General features: G+C 36.3%; 1 protein-coding gene across 1 annotated transcript in view; it reads left to right on the top strand.

Annotated features, from left to right (window-relative positions):
* Positions 1-7,134, top strand: part of LOC136034284 (protein dispatched homolog 1-like) — a 15,555-nt gene extending 8,421 nt beyond the window's left edge. Inside the window, exons 2-3 of the mRNA XM_065715424.1 lie at positions 3,583-3,781; positions 5,177-7,134. Of these exons, the coding sequence (XP_065571496.1) occupies positions 3,583-3,781; positions 5,177-6,782 (1,805 nt within the window). The 3' untranslated portion in view covers positions 6,783-7,134. The remainder of the gene's footprint in view (positions 1-3,582; positions 3,782-5,176) is intronic.
* Positions 7,135-18,697: the final 11,563 nt, after the last annotated feature.

Here is an 18,697-nt window from a genome sequence, read left to right as displayed (position 1 = left end):
AGATGATGGTATCAAACGACACCTTGGAAAAATTTTAGAGAAAATAATATTGAATAGAGTTTTTGAGACAAACCTTGAGAGTGAATGGGTATCAAACGAACAGTTTGGATTTGTTAAAAGTAGATCAACAATAGACACTTTAGATAAACTGGTAACGATAGTTGAAAATGATCAAAAATCAAAGCGTTACACATTATGTTTATTTTTTGATATTAAAGGTGCTTTTGATAACGCGTGGCACCCCGGAATTTTGTATTAATTGGTTGATAAAGGTTACGATTTATCGTTGATTAAGATTATTGAAAGTTATTTGAGCGATAGGTGTGCTATGTATGGTAATAGTTCTGATTTTTTCAATACGTCTTTAGAAAAATCCTGTCCTCAAGGAGGTATTTTATCCCCTTTTCTTTAGTTAATTACTATAGATGACCTACTGCGTGTCAATTTCGGGAGACATTGTGCAGTACAGGCCTATGCTGATGACATTTGTGCTACAATTTCTGCAGATACTCCCCAGAAACTCATTCATATGGCAAATGGAGTATTTATGAGGTTTTGTGAATGGGCAGGCAATAATAAGCTTAAGTTTGATGAAAATAAAACAGAAGCGCTGTTGTTCACAAGAAAACATAAAGTACCAGATATAACGCTAATGTTTATGAATACCCGTGTAGAAATTAAAGAAAAAGTCGGGTACCTCGGTGTTATTTTGGATCGAAGGTGTCATTGAAAGCACTATATTATACGCCGCGCCTGTATGGGTAGTAGCCGTGAAGAAAAAATTTATTCAAAATGCACTAAGATCCGCACAAAGAATGTCAATGATTGCCATTTCAAAAGGTTTCCGATCTGCGAAAACAGATACAGTGACAGCTGTCGCCGGATGTCTTCCTCTCGATCAACGTGCAATTGAAGTATCTTTGAGCAGATATTTTAAAAAAGGTTGACCAAATTATTGGCCTAGTCAAGAAAACTGGCATTCTGGCATTTGTTTCAGGTCAAATATGCCGAGTGTTTTTATAGACGAAGAAGTATTATTATTATTTACGAGTTGTGAAAATATAAGTGACCAATTTACTAACTTTGATAGGAAAAAATTACATGATATAATTTTATCTCGATGGTTTTCAGCCTTCCAAATCGCAGCCAAACCGTGGACAAAACACGTTTTTAAAACAGTCAATGATTTTAAAGCAGCGGCAAAGACAACCCCATCTTTTAAGCTTACACAAGTTATTACATGTCATTCTAGATTAAATTCATTTTATATAAAATCAAGAAAATCGATTCCCCTTTATGTGTCTGTGGTAAAGATGAAACTATGGATCATGTCATTTTCGATTGTCCCTTGTACATACGAGCTAGATTTTCATTACAAGTAAATTTAACTTTTTATAGCGTAAGCTTCCCATTTGATCTAAATTTGGTGTGGCATATGAAGGATGCACGTCGTTTATTCATGAATTTTATTAACAAAATTGGTCGCCTAGATTTTTAGAATCATGGAATTTTGAACTCATTAATATGTTTCGTGTATTTTATATCTATGTGTGGTAAATGAATTATGTTGCTTTCATGTTTTCCTTTTTCTTTTTTTTTGTCGCTTAGCTTTAGTGCTTAGTGCTTTTTTTGTCGCTTAGCTTAGCATAGTGATTAGCTTTAGAATAGAAAGTGAAATACTTTTTGTAAGTCGAATCACTAAATAAATTCATTCATTCATTCCATTTGGAAAGAAAACAAAATGAGAATATTCTTTAAACGAGTAAAAGTTTTAATAAAATAGGGGAAAAAATTTACGCAAATAATAATAGCAGTTAAAATATTTTTTCTTCATACCCCGAAGTCATTATCAGCGGGAAAAAAATAAACAGAAATCTAGTTTAAACAAATAATATTGAAGAGATAAGAAGAAACACACAAACACTATACAATAAAACAGAATAAAGACAAAAAAAGCTTTTAACGGAGGTAAATATCGTATTTTACGTAACAATACATAAGGCAAAAGGCAAGGGGTCTATATTTCCTATTGTTTTTATGGCAATTGGTATTTAACATGTGACATAGAGCGATCGCAAATTCTGTCGGTCTGTCTGTCCCGGTTTTGCTAGTTTAGGCACTTCCAGATAAGCTAGGACAATGCAATTTGGCAGGCGTATCAGGGGCCAGACCAAATTTAATTATAAATCGTCGTTTCCCCGATTCGACAATCTGGGGGAGTGGGGGGGCGGGGTGGTTAATTCGGAAAAATCTGAAAAATAGAGGTATTTTTAACTTACAAACCGGTGATCGGGTCTTAATGAAATTCGATATTTAGAAGGAAATCATGTCTCAGAGCTCTTATTTTAAATCCCGACCAGATCCGGTGACATTGGGGGGAGTTGGAGGGGGAAACTGGAAATATTCGAAAACGCTTAGAGTGGAGAGATCAGGATGAAACTTGGTGGGTAGAATAGTGCCATATGAGCTCTTAGCTCTTGTTCTATGTCTAAATTATCTTCTGATATTGGATTCTAGCAACAACAACAAAAAATATTATATAAAAATAATAATTACGCTCTAAGTTACATTATTAAAAATCAGATACATGTCAAAATACTTTTAATATTATTGTGCCCAAAAAATCTAATGAATCCTTTCTTCCGTTAATCAATGCGAAGCACTCTTTGACTTTTCCGTAGTTTGTTTCATTTTTACCTTCATTTTTAAGGTTCAAATTTGTTTTGGCTGACTATTCGAAATTTCTTGGTCTGCTTCACTATTAGAAGCACAGAAGGTTTTGATATATTTGTCTATTAAAATATTGAAAAACATCAACATAAAACATTTAAGTTGATGCTTCGTTTTTTATTTTGATTTTCTCTTGTCCTTGGCTTAATTCGAACTTCTGCTTCACAGTTTACCGGTCTAAACGATCAAGCGATCGTTTTGTTTTAAACGATCGTTTGTCTTAGGTATTTATATTGTTTTAGGCATAACATAACACTTATACAAAAGATTTAGCAATTCTTTCTAATGGAATTTCTTTACATGTTTTCAATCTTTGAGATTCAGCTTGCAGTGTTTGGAGAAATGTGAAAAAGTGGTTTACCTATCCCAACCAAAGGTAGTCCTTAAATTGATATTCTGGTTTAGCGAAAAAGAGCGAAAAAAGTGGTTTAGCGTAGTTTTATTTATTTTGTGTCTTACGGCTATTATTACAATATCTTTTTTTTTCGTCTTTTAAATTAAATTCGCTAAAAAAAATAAATATCTGATAATAGTTGTGATTTATTTGGGAGGGCTGTTGCGTTGTGGAATGGAGGCTAGATTAATAAACGTGAAAACAGGTGAATTATGTGAAAAATATAAGGATATTACTTAGAAAATTGTTAGAACCCAGACAGTTTTTGAAGAATCGGGGTGAGTCGGAATCCTCCTCATCGCAAATGCATACCTGCTCTCTCGAGATATAGGTCCATCTTTTGTCGGTTCGTAAACTCGTTTTATATGGCGTTTTTAGGCATGTTATTTCGTTTTATATGTTCGTAAATAATGTGATGTTCGCCAGATTTTTTCCAAAGTTTAGACGTTTTTTTCTAGGTATTGGAGTAGATGATGCATTTGTTTATTTTCATCATTGGCAGCGCGCTAAGTTGCAGCTTGATGGAAGTCCTTTAGCTGCAGTTGTTGCCAGGGCCTTAGGGACAACAGCGGTGTCTATGTTTGTAACGTCACTAACCACTTCTGCTGCCTGCTTCGCGTCTTATTTATCAGATGTTACTGCTCTCAAAGCGTTCGGGTATGATTCATTTTCTTTTTTCTTGATTTTTTTTCTAGGAATTTTGACAATAATATAGTAGATACTGCTCAGGGATGAAAAATAACCGTGTTTGACTAGTACTCACGGTTTCTTCCGTGGTCGACGGACCTGGCTTCCATTGTAGGAATCCAACATGAAGTCACCAAATGTGCCTTTATGCGCATTATATAATGCATCTGAAATTTAACTACTTAAATAACCGGAGATCTCGTTGTGCAACGTTTTTCTTGGAATTTATATGGTTAAGAACAAAAGAAATATTGAGGAAATCTAAAGTTATGTATGGGCACAGGTCAAGAAAGCTTATGTATTATATATTGTATATTCAGTTTTGAATTCTGAAGTTTTTTTTTTTACCTGGGTCCATATATAACTATAGATTTCCTCTATAGTCATTAGATCTTAACCTTGTAAATTCAACCATAGGTCATAAGTAAGAATTGCTTTTAAATAAATAACCTTTTTTACCTGTATTTAATCATAGCTGTTTGAACCTAGGACGTATGTAGATTTGACAAAAATATATTATTTAATTTTTGCTAGATTTTATAACCAAACTCAAATTGTACCAGATACAGCCTAACTTGTCATTCTGTTTCGCGTATCCGTGCTATTTGCATCGTAATATTGGAAGTTCTTAAGATATTTCGAACTCCAACTGTACTAGGAACAAGCCAATTGTGTTGCGAGAGCAACACTTTGGTTTTGTCCCGTTTTTTTTTTTTTTTTTTTTTTTTATGCCGCCGATCTCAGCTTATTCCTGGAAATTGGTAAGGGTCTAAGCTGTGCGGTTTTTATGGAAAGTGTGGACCTCAGGCCGGATTGATGAATATGACATTACATTTTGGAAAGCTCCGCAGAACTCTTGCCTGGGACCCGAAAGGACGGTTCTTGCTTGTCCACGAGCCAGAGCCTATGATGTGCGAAGTGAAGTGGAGTTATATAGCCTATTTCAGATAGGAGTATCTGAAGTTGTGCAGCCAAGCTTTCGTTTCATCAAACCTTGTTTCTGCTTTCGAGTGGAAAGCTAGCCTTGTTTGTGTGGATAATATGTGAAGATGGTGGAAGTTAGGCTTTTTTTTTTAAATAAAAGCCGTTCTTCTGGGAGTAAGGCAATACTTTAAATTTTTTACATGTTGGATTGTTAGGATTGTCTGCCCTTGCATGTTTTGTAACGCAACTTCAAAACAGATATGTTGAGATTGTACTCTGGATTCTATGAAGATAAGTTGATTTATTCCCGCGTGTGGACTCTTTCAAGGGAACAGTCTTTGCCAAAAGTGTCAACCTACCTTACAGCATTGTTAAAAAAGGGATTTAGAAGTGCAAAATGGAATATTTTTGTTTGTAATCGATTTTTTTTTTTTTTACTAGGGTTTTCACTGGAACCGCGATACTCTTCAACTATTTCATTGTAGTAACCTGGCTTCCAGCGACAATTGCAGTCATCGAAAAATGTCCTCGAGTGATTTCCAAGTTTAAAGTGCCAAATATTTTTACTTTGTTCCAAAAGTTACAAGTGCCAGTGTTTTTTATGTATTTTAATCTGTTTTCCTATTGTTTAATTATCTTTTTTTTAGGTTTGAGTGTCCTTAGCGCTTATTTTGTTTTTTATGATCCAAAGCTGACTTTACCAACAGAAAAAGATTTTAAGCTTTTTGAAAATTATCATCCATTTGAGAGGTATACTGACTTGAAAACCAAGTTCTTAGCTGGAGTTTCTAAAGAAGAGACTATTGTGTTGCCATTGCGGTTCGTATTTGGAGTGAGTCCGATTGACAATGGTAATTTTCTTGACCCATTGTCAAGCGGCAATTTAGTATTAAAAGAAGAATTTAATGCTTCTAGTGAGGCTGTACAAATTTGGGTTCTTGATTTTTGTCGCAAATTAAGAAGACAGAACTTTACTGATTTAACAAATACTCAAATTTACAAAAATTGTTTTATGGATTCCTTATTAGCGTTTATGGAAAGGCCTTGCTTGGACCCGGTTACGGGTACAGATAGATCACCTTGTTGTCAAAATTCTACATTTCCTTATTTACCTCAAGTGTTTGATTTTTGCTTAGCAGAAAGTGCCAAAGTGACAATTCTACCAATGTTTAATACGGGTTTTATTCACGCTGGACCAAGATTTCGAAGAAAGGATAAGAAATTAGTAGCTTTTATTATTGAATATGAGAGTATCTACAACTTTACCTCTTCATTTGTTGAAATGGACACTTTCTATAATCAAGTTGAAAATTGGTTTACTAATGAGATTCAAACAGCACCATCAAGCTTGAATGGGTTTTTTGTATCGTATTTAGAGTTTTATGACCTCCAATTGTCTCTTAGCCATGGAACAATGATCTCTGTTGTCACCACTCTCGTAATTTGTTTTTGTATACTGCTTCTATGTACGCGAAACATAAGTGTTAGTTTTTGTGCAGCATTAGTTACGTTTACTATTGTAACAACCACCTTCGCCACGCTAATAAAAATGGGGTGGGAGCTGAATGTTCTAGAGTCTGCTAGCATTTCCTTGGCTGTTGGTCTCTCTATGGACTATACTTTGCATTATTCTGTTGCTTGGTCAGCTTCTGATGAGAAATCTGTAAAATCTGTTTTCAAAGCAGTTGGACCTCCTATTTTTGTTGCAGCATTGACTACAGTCTCTCCAAGTCTAGTAATGATGTATTCATCTGTGTTAGTGTATCGGAAAATTGGTATCTTTATCTTAATTATAACTACAAGCAGCTTAATTTGCTCTTGCTCCTTTTTGTTGCCTCTTCTAAGATTACTTTCACAAATTAATTTCAGTTGGTCATGCTGGTCATCTTTTGTCAAATGTTTTTCAGCTAGAAAAGTAAATAGCCAATTTTATTTGTCAGTGCCTACAGAATGTCATGTTTTGTCGTTAAATTCTTCGTCGACTTGTATTAATACTTATCCAGTGATAGCTTCTAATATAGAAATGGAAACATTGTCACACATTTGATTAATGAATTTGATTAATTAATTTCTCCTTTTTATGGCCAAGACCGAAAGAAATGGTTTGTATTTACATCACTATTTCTTAGGTTAATTGGCTTAGCAAAAACAGATTAATAAAAACAAATTTATCCCAATTGTTATAGAATTATCTCCTAGGACGACGAATTTAGCGAAAGTCAATATTTACCATGATTCATTTCTTAGTTGTCTACAATCGGGAACGGCCAAATAACAAACTTCTACCAATATGAAATAATTGAACGTATTTTCTCGGTTGTAAAAGTATGGCCAGTTTATTTGTTAGTGTATGTTTTAAATTCAGAACCAAAATTTGAAAAATAAATGAAGTTTTTTAAGCTGCGGACTTCAAAAATACAATAGTGTCATCACTTGCAGCATCGGAAATGTCCAAAAATCAATAAATTGCCTAGTATTTCAGCTGGTTTAACCATTCACACCACTCTATCGTCATTCCTGGTACAAAGAACTGTCAGAGAATCTGTGAAAAAATACCATCCATTGCTATTAAAATGTCAGACGTATTAGCCGTGGTAAGTCTGGATATAGAGACTCTGCAAAGGCTAGTGGTTCCGCCTCATGATAGCAAAAAAAATAATTATAATTTGTGAATGTCTCCAGTTCAAAGGAGCGCAACATGGTTGCGTTCCTTTGAATTGTCTACCAGCAATCTGGGGTAATTTGCATAATTAATATGGAATAGCTTTTAATCTCATATGGTAACACAGTCCCATTTTCGCCAACCTTCTTGAGAATTCTATTCAGAATAAAATCCGTAGGACTTTGCGATTTTGAACAATAAGATTTAAAACAAAATAAAATTTACTGTTTTCATTTTTATGGAGATCTGATTATTTACAAGCCTGTGTAATTCCTGTCAGAGCAGGAGGCTATTGCTGAAATTAAATCTACGAATTCTGACATACATTTATCATCTCTTTTTGTGATTTTCTACTCTTGGCCACTACTCTAATAATAACTGATCAAGCCTTTGAAACCAGACCTCTTTTCTTTTCTCTTCTTCTTTTTATGGTAACAACCAGGAATGGATATGGCACGTACTTCTTAGAAGTCAATAAAACTATTAATGCTTCTATTTGGCAAACCTCGTGTACTACTCATGTGAACGCATGGAACTGCCCATTGGAGGTGGGACTGAGTTAGAAGCGACAGGAACAAGCAAGAACTCTGGTATGTCCCAAACTTTTGTTTGACAAGTAAGTAGGAGCAAGAACGTTTAGTTTCTGGTGAAGTTAAAAACTATCATTTAAATAAGGACATTATAAATTCACCGTAAAAACATCGAAAGTGGTTCATCGATTGGAAAGTTCTAGTGCCCTTTTTATGGCACTTGGTATTTACCAAGTGACATATAGCGATCGCAAATTCTGTCGGTCTGTCTGTCCGTCTGCCTATTCCTGTTTTGCTAGTCAGGCACTTCTAGATAAGCTAGTACGATGAAATTTGGCTGGCGTATCAGGGACCAGGCCAGATTAAATTAGAAATAGTAGTTTCCCCAATTCGACCATCGGGGGGAGGGGGAAGTGGGGGGAGGATTAATTCGAAAAAATGAGGTATTTTTAGCTTACGAACGAGTTATCGGATCTTAATGAAATTTCATATTTAGAAGGATATCGTGTCTCAGAGCTTTTAATTTAAATCCCGACTGGATCCGGTGATATTGGGGGGAGTTGGAGGGGGAAACCTAAAAACTTGGAAAACCCCTAGAGCGGAGGGATCGGGATGAAACTTGGTGGGAAAAATAATCACAAGTCCTAGATACGTGATTGACATATCTAGAACGGATCCGCTCTCTTTGAGGGAGTTGGGGGGGGGGGGAGGTTAGTTAAAAAAATAGAAAAAATGAGGTATTTTTAACTTACGAAGGAGCGATCGGATCTTCATGAATGAAATTAAATATTTTGAAGAACCTCGTAACTCAGATCTCTTATTTTAAATCCGACGGATCCAGTGTCATTGGGAGGAGTGAGGGGGGTGAAATCTTGGAAAATGCTTAGAGTGGAGAGATCAAGTTGAAACCTGGTGGGAAGAATAATCACAAGTCAAAGATACGGGACTGACATTACCAGACCGGATCCGCTCTCTTTGGGGGAGCTGGGGGCGGGGGGTAATTCGGAAAAAAATGAGGTATGTGACTTTCGAACGGGTGATCAAATCTTAATGAAATTGGATATATAGAATCTCTTGTGCTTGAGAGCTCTTATTTTAAATTCCAAACAGATCCGGTGACATTGGGGGAGTTGGAGGGGGAACCGGTAAACGTGAAAATTGAGGTATCTTTATCTTACGAATGAGTAATCGGATCTTAGTGAAACTTGATATATAGAAAGATCTTATGTCTCGATGCTCAATTTTTAAATTGAATCCAGGGACATAGGGAGTTGGAGGGGGAAAACAGAAATGCTGGAAACCGGAAATCTTGGAAAACGCTTAGAGTGGAGAGATCGGAATGAAACTTGATGGGAAGAATAAGCACAAGTTCTAGATACGTGATTGACATAATTCGAAAAGATCAGCTCTCTTTGGAGGGGACGGGGAGATTCCTAGTGCTTTGGCGAGTTCGGTGCTTCTGGGCGAATGTATGAAAAAAAAATGTATGAATGTGATGAAATTAAATTAAAAAAAAAACTAGTTTTTTTTAACTGAAATTAAGGGGCGACATTAAAACTTAAAACGAACAGAAACTACTCCCTGTATGAAAGGGGCTGTTCCCTTCTCAACGCCCCGCTCTTTACGCTAAAGTTTGACTTTCTCTCAATCATACTTTATTAAACAGTTAAAAACTTTCGCGTAAAGAGTGGGGCGCTGAGATGGGAAGAGCCCCTTTCATACAAGGAGTAGTTTCTGTTCGTTTTAATTTTTAATGTCGCTCCTTACTTTCAGTTGAAAAACTAGTTTTTAAAATTAATTTTTGAACGTTTTGAATTAATGCATGTTTGATTTTGGCTCTCCGCACATAAATTATTAAAATGAAATTTGCATATTAATTCATTTTTTTGGCTAAATGGCTTTCTCTTAGTTTTGATCAGACGATTTTGAGAAAAAAGGGGTGGGGGAGGAGATCTAGTTGCCCTCCAATTTTTTGGTTACTTGAAAAGGCAACTAGAATTTTTAATTTTAAAAGAACGTTTTATTAGTAAAAAATATAAGTAACTTAAGAATTAACTTATGTAACGAACTTTTATATTCTTATATTTATATTATTTATATGAGGGGTTTATTCCCTCGTTAATACCTCACTCTTTACTCTAAAGTTTAAATTTTTCCCAACTCTTTAAGAATGACCCCTGAATCAGAAAGTCCGTAAAATAAATAGTTGAAATTACTAAAAATACTTTAGCATAAAGAGCAAGGTATTTAGGAGGAGATGAATCCCTCATATGCGTAATAATCTCTGTTCGTTTTAAGTTTTAATGCTGCTCCTTACTTTCATTTGAAAAAACTTTCATATTTATTTTTTCATTGTTTTTTATAATAATGCTAGAAAATTGTGTGCCCCCTTCATTGAATTTCTCTTCCCCCATGACATTTTCCTCCAAGGAAATATCCTCTCACATAGCCCCCTCCCCTCAACTCCCCAAACCAAAATAATCACCCTGAAAAACGTCTGTATACTTTCCAATAACCATTACTGTGTGTAAACACTGGTCAAAGTTTGTAACTTACAGCCCCTCCCCCGGGGACTGTGGGGGATTAATTCATCCCAAAACCATAATTATTATGGTTTTCCACTATGCTGAACAAAACGGCTATCTCAAAATATTGATCCGTTGACTTTGGGAAAAAAATTAGCGTGCGAGGGGGCCTAGGTGCTCTCCAATTTTTTTCTGTAACTTAAAAAGGGCTCTAGAACTTCTCATTTCCGTTAGAATGAGCCCTCTTGCGTCATTCTAGGACCACTCGGTCGATACGATGACCCCTGGGAAAAAAAAACATGCACCCGTGATCGGTCTTCTGGGAAAAAATACGAAGTTCCACATTTTTGTAGATAGGAGCTTGAAATTTTTATAGTAGGGTTCTCTGATACGCTGAATGCGATGATGTGATTTTCGTCAAGATTCTATGACTTTTAGGGGGTGTTTCCCCTATTTTCCAAAATGAGGAAAATTTTCTCAGGCTCGTAACTTTTGATGACAAAGACTAAATTTGATGAAACTTATATATTTAAAATCAGCATAAAAATACAATTGTTTGGATGTATCTTTTAGTATCAAGATTTCGAATTTTAGTATCAAAACCGCGAACTGTTTGATTTGATATTTAGAAGGACCTCGTGTCTCAGAGCTCTTATTTTAAATCCCGACGGTATCTGGTGATGTTGGGGGAGTTGGAGAGGGAAACGGGAAAGCTTGGAAAACGCTTAAAGTGAAGAGATCGGGATGAAATTTGGTAGGAAGAATACGCATAAGTCCTAGATACGTGATTGCCATAACCGGACTGAATCCGCTCTCTTTGAGGGAGTTGGAGGGGGGGGGAGGCGTTAATTTGGAAAAATTGAGATATTTTTAACTTAAGAACGGTTGACCGGATCTTAATGAAATTTGATATTTAGAAGGAACTCATGTCTTAGAACTCTTATTTTGAATCCTGACCAGATCTAGTGACATTGGGGGGAGCTGGAGGGGAAATTGGAAATCTTGGAAAATGCTTAGAGTGGAGAGATCACGATGAAAATTGGTGGGTAGAATATGCAAATGTCATAGATGCGTGATTGACGCAACCGGACTGGATCCGCTCTCTTTAGGGGGGGGGGGTCTTGTGCTTTGGCGAGTTCGGTGCTTCTGGGCGTGCTAGGACGATGAAAATTGGTAGGCGTGTCGGGGACCTGCACGAAGTAACTTGATACAGTCGTTTTCCCCGATTCGACCATCTCGGGGGCTGAACGCAGAGGAAAAATTAGAAAAAATGAGGTTTTTTTACTTACATGTGGGTGTTCTGATCTTAATGAATTTTTATATTTAGAAGGCCCCTTTACCTCAAAGCTCTTATTTTAAATCCCGACCGGCATTAAGCCTCTGGTTTTCCTTTTAAATCAATTTTTGATTCTTAGAATTTTGCTAGAGCACATACCATACGAGCTCTTAGCTCTTGGCTATTCCGACCTCGTCACAAGTGCCATATGAGCTCTTAGCTCTTATTTAGAATCGAAAGTAACTAGAGGTGCAACTGGCCCCGCCACGCTCATCATTTCCCCGAACATATTCAATCACAATTTGGACTTTACTACAAACAAAATATGTTTTCACTTTTTTTACTTTAATAAATTAAAAATTAAGACTAAGGAATAAATATCAATATATGTATATTAAATTGATAATCCACTGTCATTTGTATTTTGTCTTTTCAGTAAAGTGCAAATTATGTTCTAGTTCTGAGAAGACATGGGGGTTGTCACCCTTACTCATGTTAATGTTTGTTTTGAGTTCAACTCAGTTATTTATTGTAATTTCTGTTCGCTTTGTGTTTCATTTATTTATTGATGGTGATTTGTATTAGGTGTACGTTTGGAAGATTCTTTTATTCTATTTTTGCTCATTTTTGGTTTAATGCAACTCTTTACTTTTCTTTCAAAAACTCGCTTTGTGGAGAAAGTTTTTTTTTAATTAACTGTAAGTAAAAAATGACTTCTCTCAAAAAACAAGCCGAAAAAAAAAGAAATTTTGATACTGACAAACTCATTAGAAATTCTCATTTATTGTGACTCATTCGTTTTAAAATCACGCATAAAAAGTTATGAGCCTCAGAAGATTTGTATAACTTCAGAAAAATAGGTAAATGCCTTTAAAAGAAGTGCGACACTGACGAAAGTTGCAGTATCGTACTATGATAAAACGAAATTTGCAGTCTTTCAGAGAAACTTAATTACCGATGCTTATTTACTTGTGCCCTTGTTGATCGTTCCCAAGTGGTGGCCGTTAGAATATCGGGAGAGAGCTCACTCAAACGGAAGTCAAAAGTTCAGTGCCCTTTTGAGTAATCAAAGAGATCGTGACGGAAGATATTTCTACCATATTGTGCCGCAAATCAGATTTTTTTTTCAAACAGGCCCAAAATACTATTTAATGACATATTTGAGATTATATAGGCCTATACAATATATAATACTTGGGAACTGAATTTAAATCGCTTTAATGGTATTCGGCACTTCGCATGCTTATATATATTTGAACTTCTTTTCCAGCTTTTTCTCCTGTTATTACTTTTTCTTTAATTGCTTTGTTACTTAATTCAGTAACAACTAGGTGTGTGCCATTGCCCTCTAAAATATCTAAATCATGCATTAGCATAGTTACAGTGTTATTCTTTAGTTTCAACTCATTGGGTGCCAAATCAGCAGTTTCGGTTGAGTTTAGACCTTCTATTGTGAATTCAGTTCCTCCTTTCTGTGTATCCTCCACAGAAGTATAACTTTTATAGCATTTGCGCTCTCTTGGTAGACGTTCGATAGTCTTACCATTAATTTTACTTTTTTGTTTTTTGAGCCGTAAAAAATAACGCTTTCCTTCATTTTCTCGTAATTAGGTTCCCTAAATATGCTTCTGGTTTGGTTGATTATGTGTCATTTTCGTTGCCATTCTTGCTGTCGCTTGGATAGTTTCCGTGCCTTTTGGTTTGGTTGCTCGTATTCATTCATCTTCTTGTATAATGGCAAATGACTTCATAAATACCAAAAATGACACGGTCCCCCATGGGAAAAATAATATAAGTTGATCATGACATGTTAGGAATGTGACGTCATTCATAAGATATATGTTTTCCAAAATAAAGGGTCTGAACGAATTTTCCCAAAGTCGTAACCTATCTAGATCATTTTTTTCAGGCGAGAAATTGTTATTGTGTTGCGTTTCAGAAAAAAAGTCGAGTTATTTTCGATTCGAAATATAGCCGTCTGTATATATTTATATACAATTATTAGCTGTTGGGGTGGCGCTTCGCGCCACCCCAACACCTAGTTAGGGGGGGGGCTACCCCATCAACTTATATATATATATATATATATATATATAAATATATATACATATATATATATATATACATATATATATATATATATATATATATATATATATATATATATATATATATATATATATATATATATATGTATGTATATTTTTTAACTACGTAAAACTTGCGAATGTACAACATTCTTGGCTGTCCCATTGTCTGTGCATATAAATGGATTGTCAGGTTTACCGACTCTTGAACATGCAACATATAATTGTCCATGGGAAAAACAATCTGTATTCAGATCTATACCTCATTATTCTAATGATTGCCCTTGAGCTTTGTTGATGGTGATTGCTAATCGAACATTCCCTGTGTCCCTGTCGTCATTTATATATCCCCCTGTGCCCCCTGGCGTCCCCGTTGTTGTTGTTTCCCTTTGTCCCGGTCGTCATTTGTGTCCTGGTGTCCCAGTCTGTAATTTCTCTTTGAGTGTCGCGGTCGTCATTTATATTCCCTGTGTCCCGGTCGTCATTTTTGTCCCGGTCGTCATTTGTGTTCCGGTGTCCCGGTCTGTAATTTCTCTTTGAGTGTCCTGGTCGTCATTGATATTCCCTGTGTCCCGGTCGTCATTTGTGTCCCGGTGCTTTGTTGATGGTGATTGCTAATCGAACATTTCCTTGTGTCCCGGTCGCTTTCTCTTTAAGTGTCCCGGTCGTCATTTATATTCCCTATGTCCCGGTGTCCCGGTCGTCATTTGTGTCCCGATGTCCCGGTGTGTAATTTCGTCAATCAACAAACATGACGTCAGTCGACACACAAACATGACGTCACTCGACACACAGACAACTTAATTTTATATATATAGATGTCCCGGTGTCCCGTTCGTCATTTGTGTCCCGATGTCCCCGTGTGTAATTTCGTCAATCAACAAACATGACGTCAGTCGACACACAAAAATGACGTCAGTCGACACACAAACATTACGTCACTCGACACACACACACACACAGACAACTTATTTTTATATATATACTAGCTGTTGATGAGGCGCTTCGCGCCTCATCAACACCATATATATATGTATATATATCTCATCATATATATATATATATATATATATATATATGTATATATATTTTTTAACTACGTAAAACTTGCGAATTTACAACATTCTTGGCTGTCCCATTGTCTGTGCATATAAATGGATTGTCAGGTTTACCGACTCTTGAACATGCAACATATAATTGCCCATGGGAAACACAATCTGTATTCAGATCTATGCCTCATTATTCTAATGATATGTCCTTGTGTCCCGGTCGTCATTTATATTTCCTGTGTCCCGGTTGTCAATTATGTCCCGGTGTCCCAGTTTGTAATTTCTCTTTGAGTGTCCCGGTCGTCATTTATATTCCCTGTGTCCCGGTGTCCCGGTCTGTAATTTCTATTCGAACAATCCCTGTGTCCCGGTCGTCATTAATCTATCCCGCCTGTGCCCCCGGCGTCCCCGATTTAGTTGTGTCCCTGTGTCCCGGTCGTCATTTATATTCCCTGTGTCCCAGTCGTGATTTGTGTCCGGGTGTCCCAGTCTGTAATTACTCTTTGAGGTTCCCGGTCGTCATTTATATTCCCTGTGTCCCGGTCGTCATTTGTGTCCCGGTATGTAATTTCACCAGTTGACAAACATGACGTCAGTCGACAAACAACTTCATGACGCATACAGCTCAATCCTTATAATGAGGTCAGTCGACAAACATGGCGTCAGTCGACACACAAACATGACGTCACTCGACACACACACACAGACAACTTATTTTTATATATATAGATAGATAGATTGGTCGCTTAAGTATATAGCCTAGAAGTATCAGATCTTATCAGAACAAAGTGCTTATTTCTATTTGTTTGTGCCACAAAACTGTAATTTAGGCCCGAATCGGGCCAAAATGCTATCGAGCGAAAACTCTGAGATATCCAATTGAATTAGAACTATAGAAAGGTAAAGAACAAGACATTGAACCTTACAATCCCAACCGGAGATGTTGATCTTCGTTCCATGGATCTTCAGCTAGCAAGTGTAATGGAGGGGGGGGAACCATCTTGGGCTTTCGCATACCCTTCCTGTTTACTCTCTGCAGAATTCTCCAGGTACCCATTTAGAGCTATGTCGACTCTGGCTGAAACTACAGAGTTATGCCCCTTACCCCCCTTCCAAACCAAATAATCAGGGACAACAGGACTCAAATCCACGTCTTCACGGACAAAGGACTTCAAGACTAGCTTGCTAACATCTCAGCTAGAACGACCATATCAAATGGTTGTATCATACCAGCTATTGGGGAGAGTGAAAGGTAGAAGTCTCTTTTATGCTGGAGGTGCCATAACGTTAAAAATGGGGCCTCTAAGGGTCAAATTCTTCAACTATTGTTAGAAGTCTTCCAGTCAATCTAAAGGGTATTCAATTTCTATTATCGTCTGATTTGGGACAATTGATTTGGACTAAGAATGGAATATAGATGTTGAGGGGAAAATGGATCTTCTGTTATTGCGGAAACATTTTTTTTTTTTTTTGTGAAGCAAAAATTACATTTACAAGATATTACGTGTATGGGGAAGCTCATAAGAATGAATATGGACCAGACTGAAAACTTTATTGTAGTTTTTAGGTAAATCCATCTCTATTAATAATATGTTTATATGTTAATTTTGTTTGTTACAATGCCCTTAGTTACAATAAGTATTATATCATGCGCCTGCATACTTCAAGGCAGAAGAGAGGGAGAATTTCGCAGGAAAAGTATTTTACCTAAGAATCGTCCCCTTAAACTATCAACATCACATTCAAAAAAAACATTTTGGCATTTCAGGCTCCTCTAAAATATCTTAAGTGGTCATTTTTGCCGGAGTGATTTTCATTTTCAAAGCATTGCTAGGCAGAAGTTAGACTTCAGCTTAAAAACCAGGGGCAGTTGGGGTGAAGCCCCGCTAATCTTTGTATTAAACAGGATATGATGTTAAAAATGTCAGAAATTGAATGACAGTAAAAAGCGACATTGAAACCTCTAGCGAATAGAAATTATTCCATATATGAGGTAGGCTGCCACCCCCAAACCCCCCATACTTTAAAGTCGAGTTTAGTTCGGGCTGAACTGAATATAAATCATTTGCCCGCTCAACCTTACTGGTTGAGTTCATAAATGCTTTACTGAAAGCATTTATGAGTGCAACAAATATAGTAAGTGGGCATTTATAAGTATTTTGTTTGCGGTTTGCCTTTTAATATGTTTAAATAAATAAAAAAAAATTATTGTTTATAGGAAATGTGAAACAATAAGCTCTTCCACTCTTGAGGCAGTATGAACTATAGTTTTTATCCCATTCCAATACCCTCAGCCGTTGTTAAAGCAAATAAGGCTAAACTCAAACTCTGGATTTTATATAGGGCTTTACTGAAAGCATTGTTTAGTGCAATACAAATAGTAAATGGGCAATTGATAGTATTCTATTTATCAATTTTGTATGTTTGATTAGAAAAGGTTATCGATTATAGGAAATGAAGACCAATAAGCTCTTCCATTCTTTAGGTATTATGAATGATACTTTAATCTCATTTCAATAGTCTCAGGTGCTCTTAAAGTATATCAAATTTAAAATTCACTTTATTTAAAAAATATGCAACGGACAGAGCCGATTATTAGTTTTTATTGTCATGCACACACGAAAATCCGTCGACAAGTCAAAATTAACATTCACAAAACTATAATATATATAACTAACAACAATAATCGGGATTAAAAAGTCGACCCAGCATTAAACAACTCAACAAACGAGGGCACAAAACTAAGCTTATAACGAGTATGTGACACAGTCACAGGTTGCAGTTTCGGTACAGGCTCTGCAACGGCCCTGATTGGCCTAACCCGTGCCGGTTGATGAGAGGGCGGGAGGATATTTCGGTGTATAGGGCCTTATTATTAACTATTATTTATTATTAACTAATGTTATTATTAACTGAGAATAAATAGTTGAAATTACTAAAAATAGTTTAGCGTAAAGAGCGAGGTATTAGGAGGAGGTGAGCCCCTCATATGCGTAATAATTTCTGTTCGGTTTAAGTTTTAATGCTGCCCCTTACTTCCAGTTGAAAAAACTTTTTTTTATTTTTTTTCTCATTGTTTTTTTAATAATGCTATTAAAAAATTTCATGGAAATTATATAATGCAAATTATAATTTCATGGAAATTTTCTTCCCTCATGATAAATTTCTCCATGGATAGATCCTCCCTCGTAACCCCCTACTCCTACCCGGCTCCGACGCGAAGAAGTCCCCCTGAAAACGGCTATGCACTTCGCAATAACCATTACTATATGTAAACAATGGTCAAAGTTTGTAACTTGCTGCCCCTCCCCCGGGGACTTGGGCAATAAGTCGTCCTCAAAGACATAGTTATTATGTTTTTCTACAATGCTGAACAGAATTGTTATCCCAAAATTTTGCTCTGGCGACTTCGGAAAAAAATGATCTTTGGAGGGGGCCTAGGTGCCCTCCGATTTTTTGGTCACTTAAAAAGGGCACGAGAACTTTTAATTTCCGTTAGAATGAGCTCTCTCACAAAGTTCTAGGACAACTGGGTCGATACGATCACCCCTGGGAAAAACAAAACAAATAAACACGCATCCGTGTTCTGGATTCCGGAAAAAAAAAATCCGTAATTCCTTGTTAGGGGTTTTTTCTTACTTTCTCTTACTATTAATCCTTTTTTTCTCTTTTTTGATCGAGTAAAAGTAAAATACCTTCGCCATGAAAAAAATATATTTAAATCTTTCCTTACATTTTCTTCGTCTTCCATATTTCTTGAATTAAAGACAAGAAGCTCCTGTATTTCACTTGACGAAGCTCTAGACCTCCCAAAAGACGAAAAATTTGCATGG

This window comes from Artemia franciscana, chromosome 13 (assembly GCF_032884065.1).
Source record: "Artemia franciscana chromosome 13, ASM3288406v1, whole genome shotgun sequence".
Classification (NCBI taxonomy): Eukaryota; Metazoa; Arthropoda; class Branchiopoda; order Anostraca; family Artemiidae; genus Artemia; species Artemia franciscana.
Note: the sequence above shows the minus strand (reverse complement) of the source record. Positions and strands in the feature narration are given on the sequence as shown.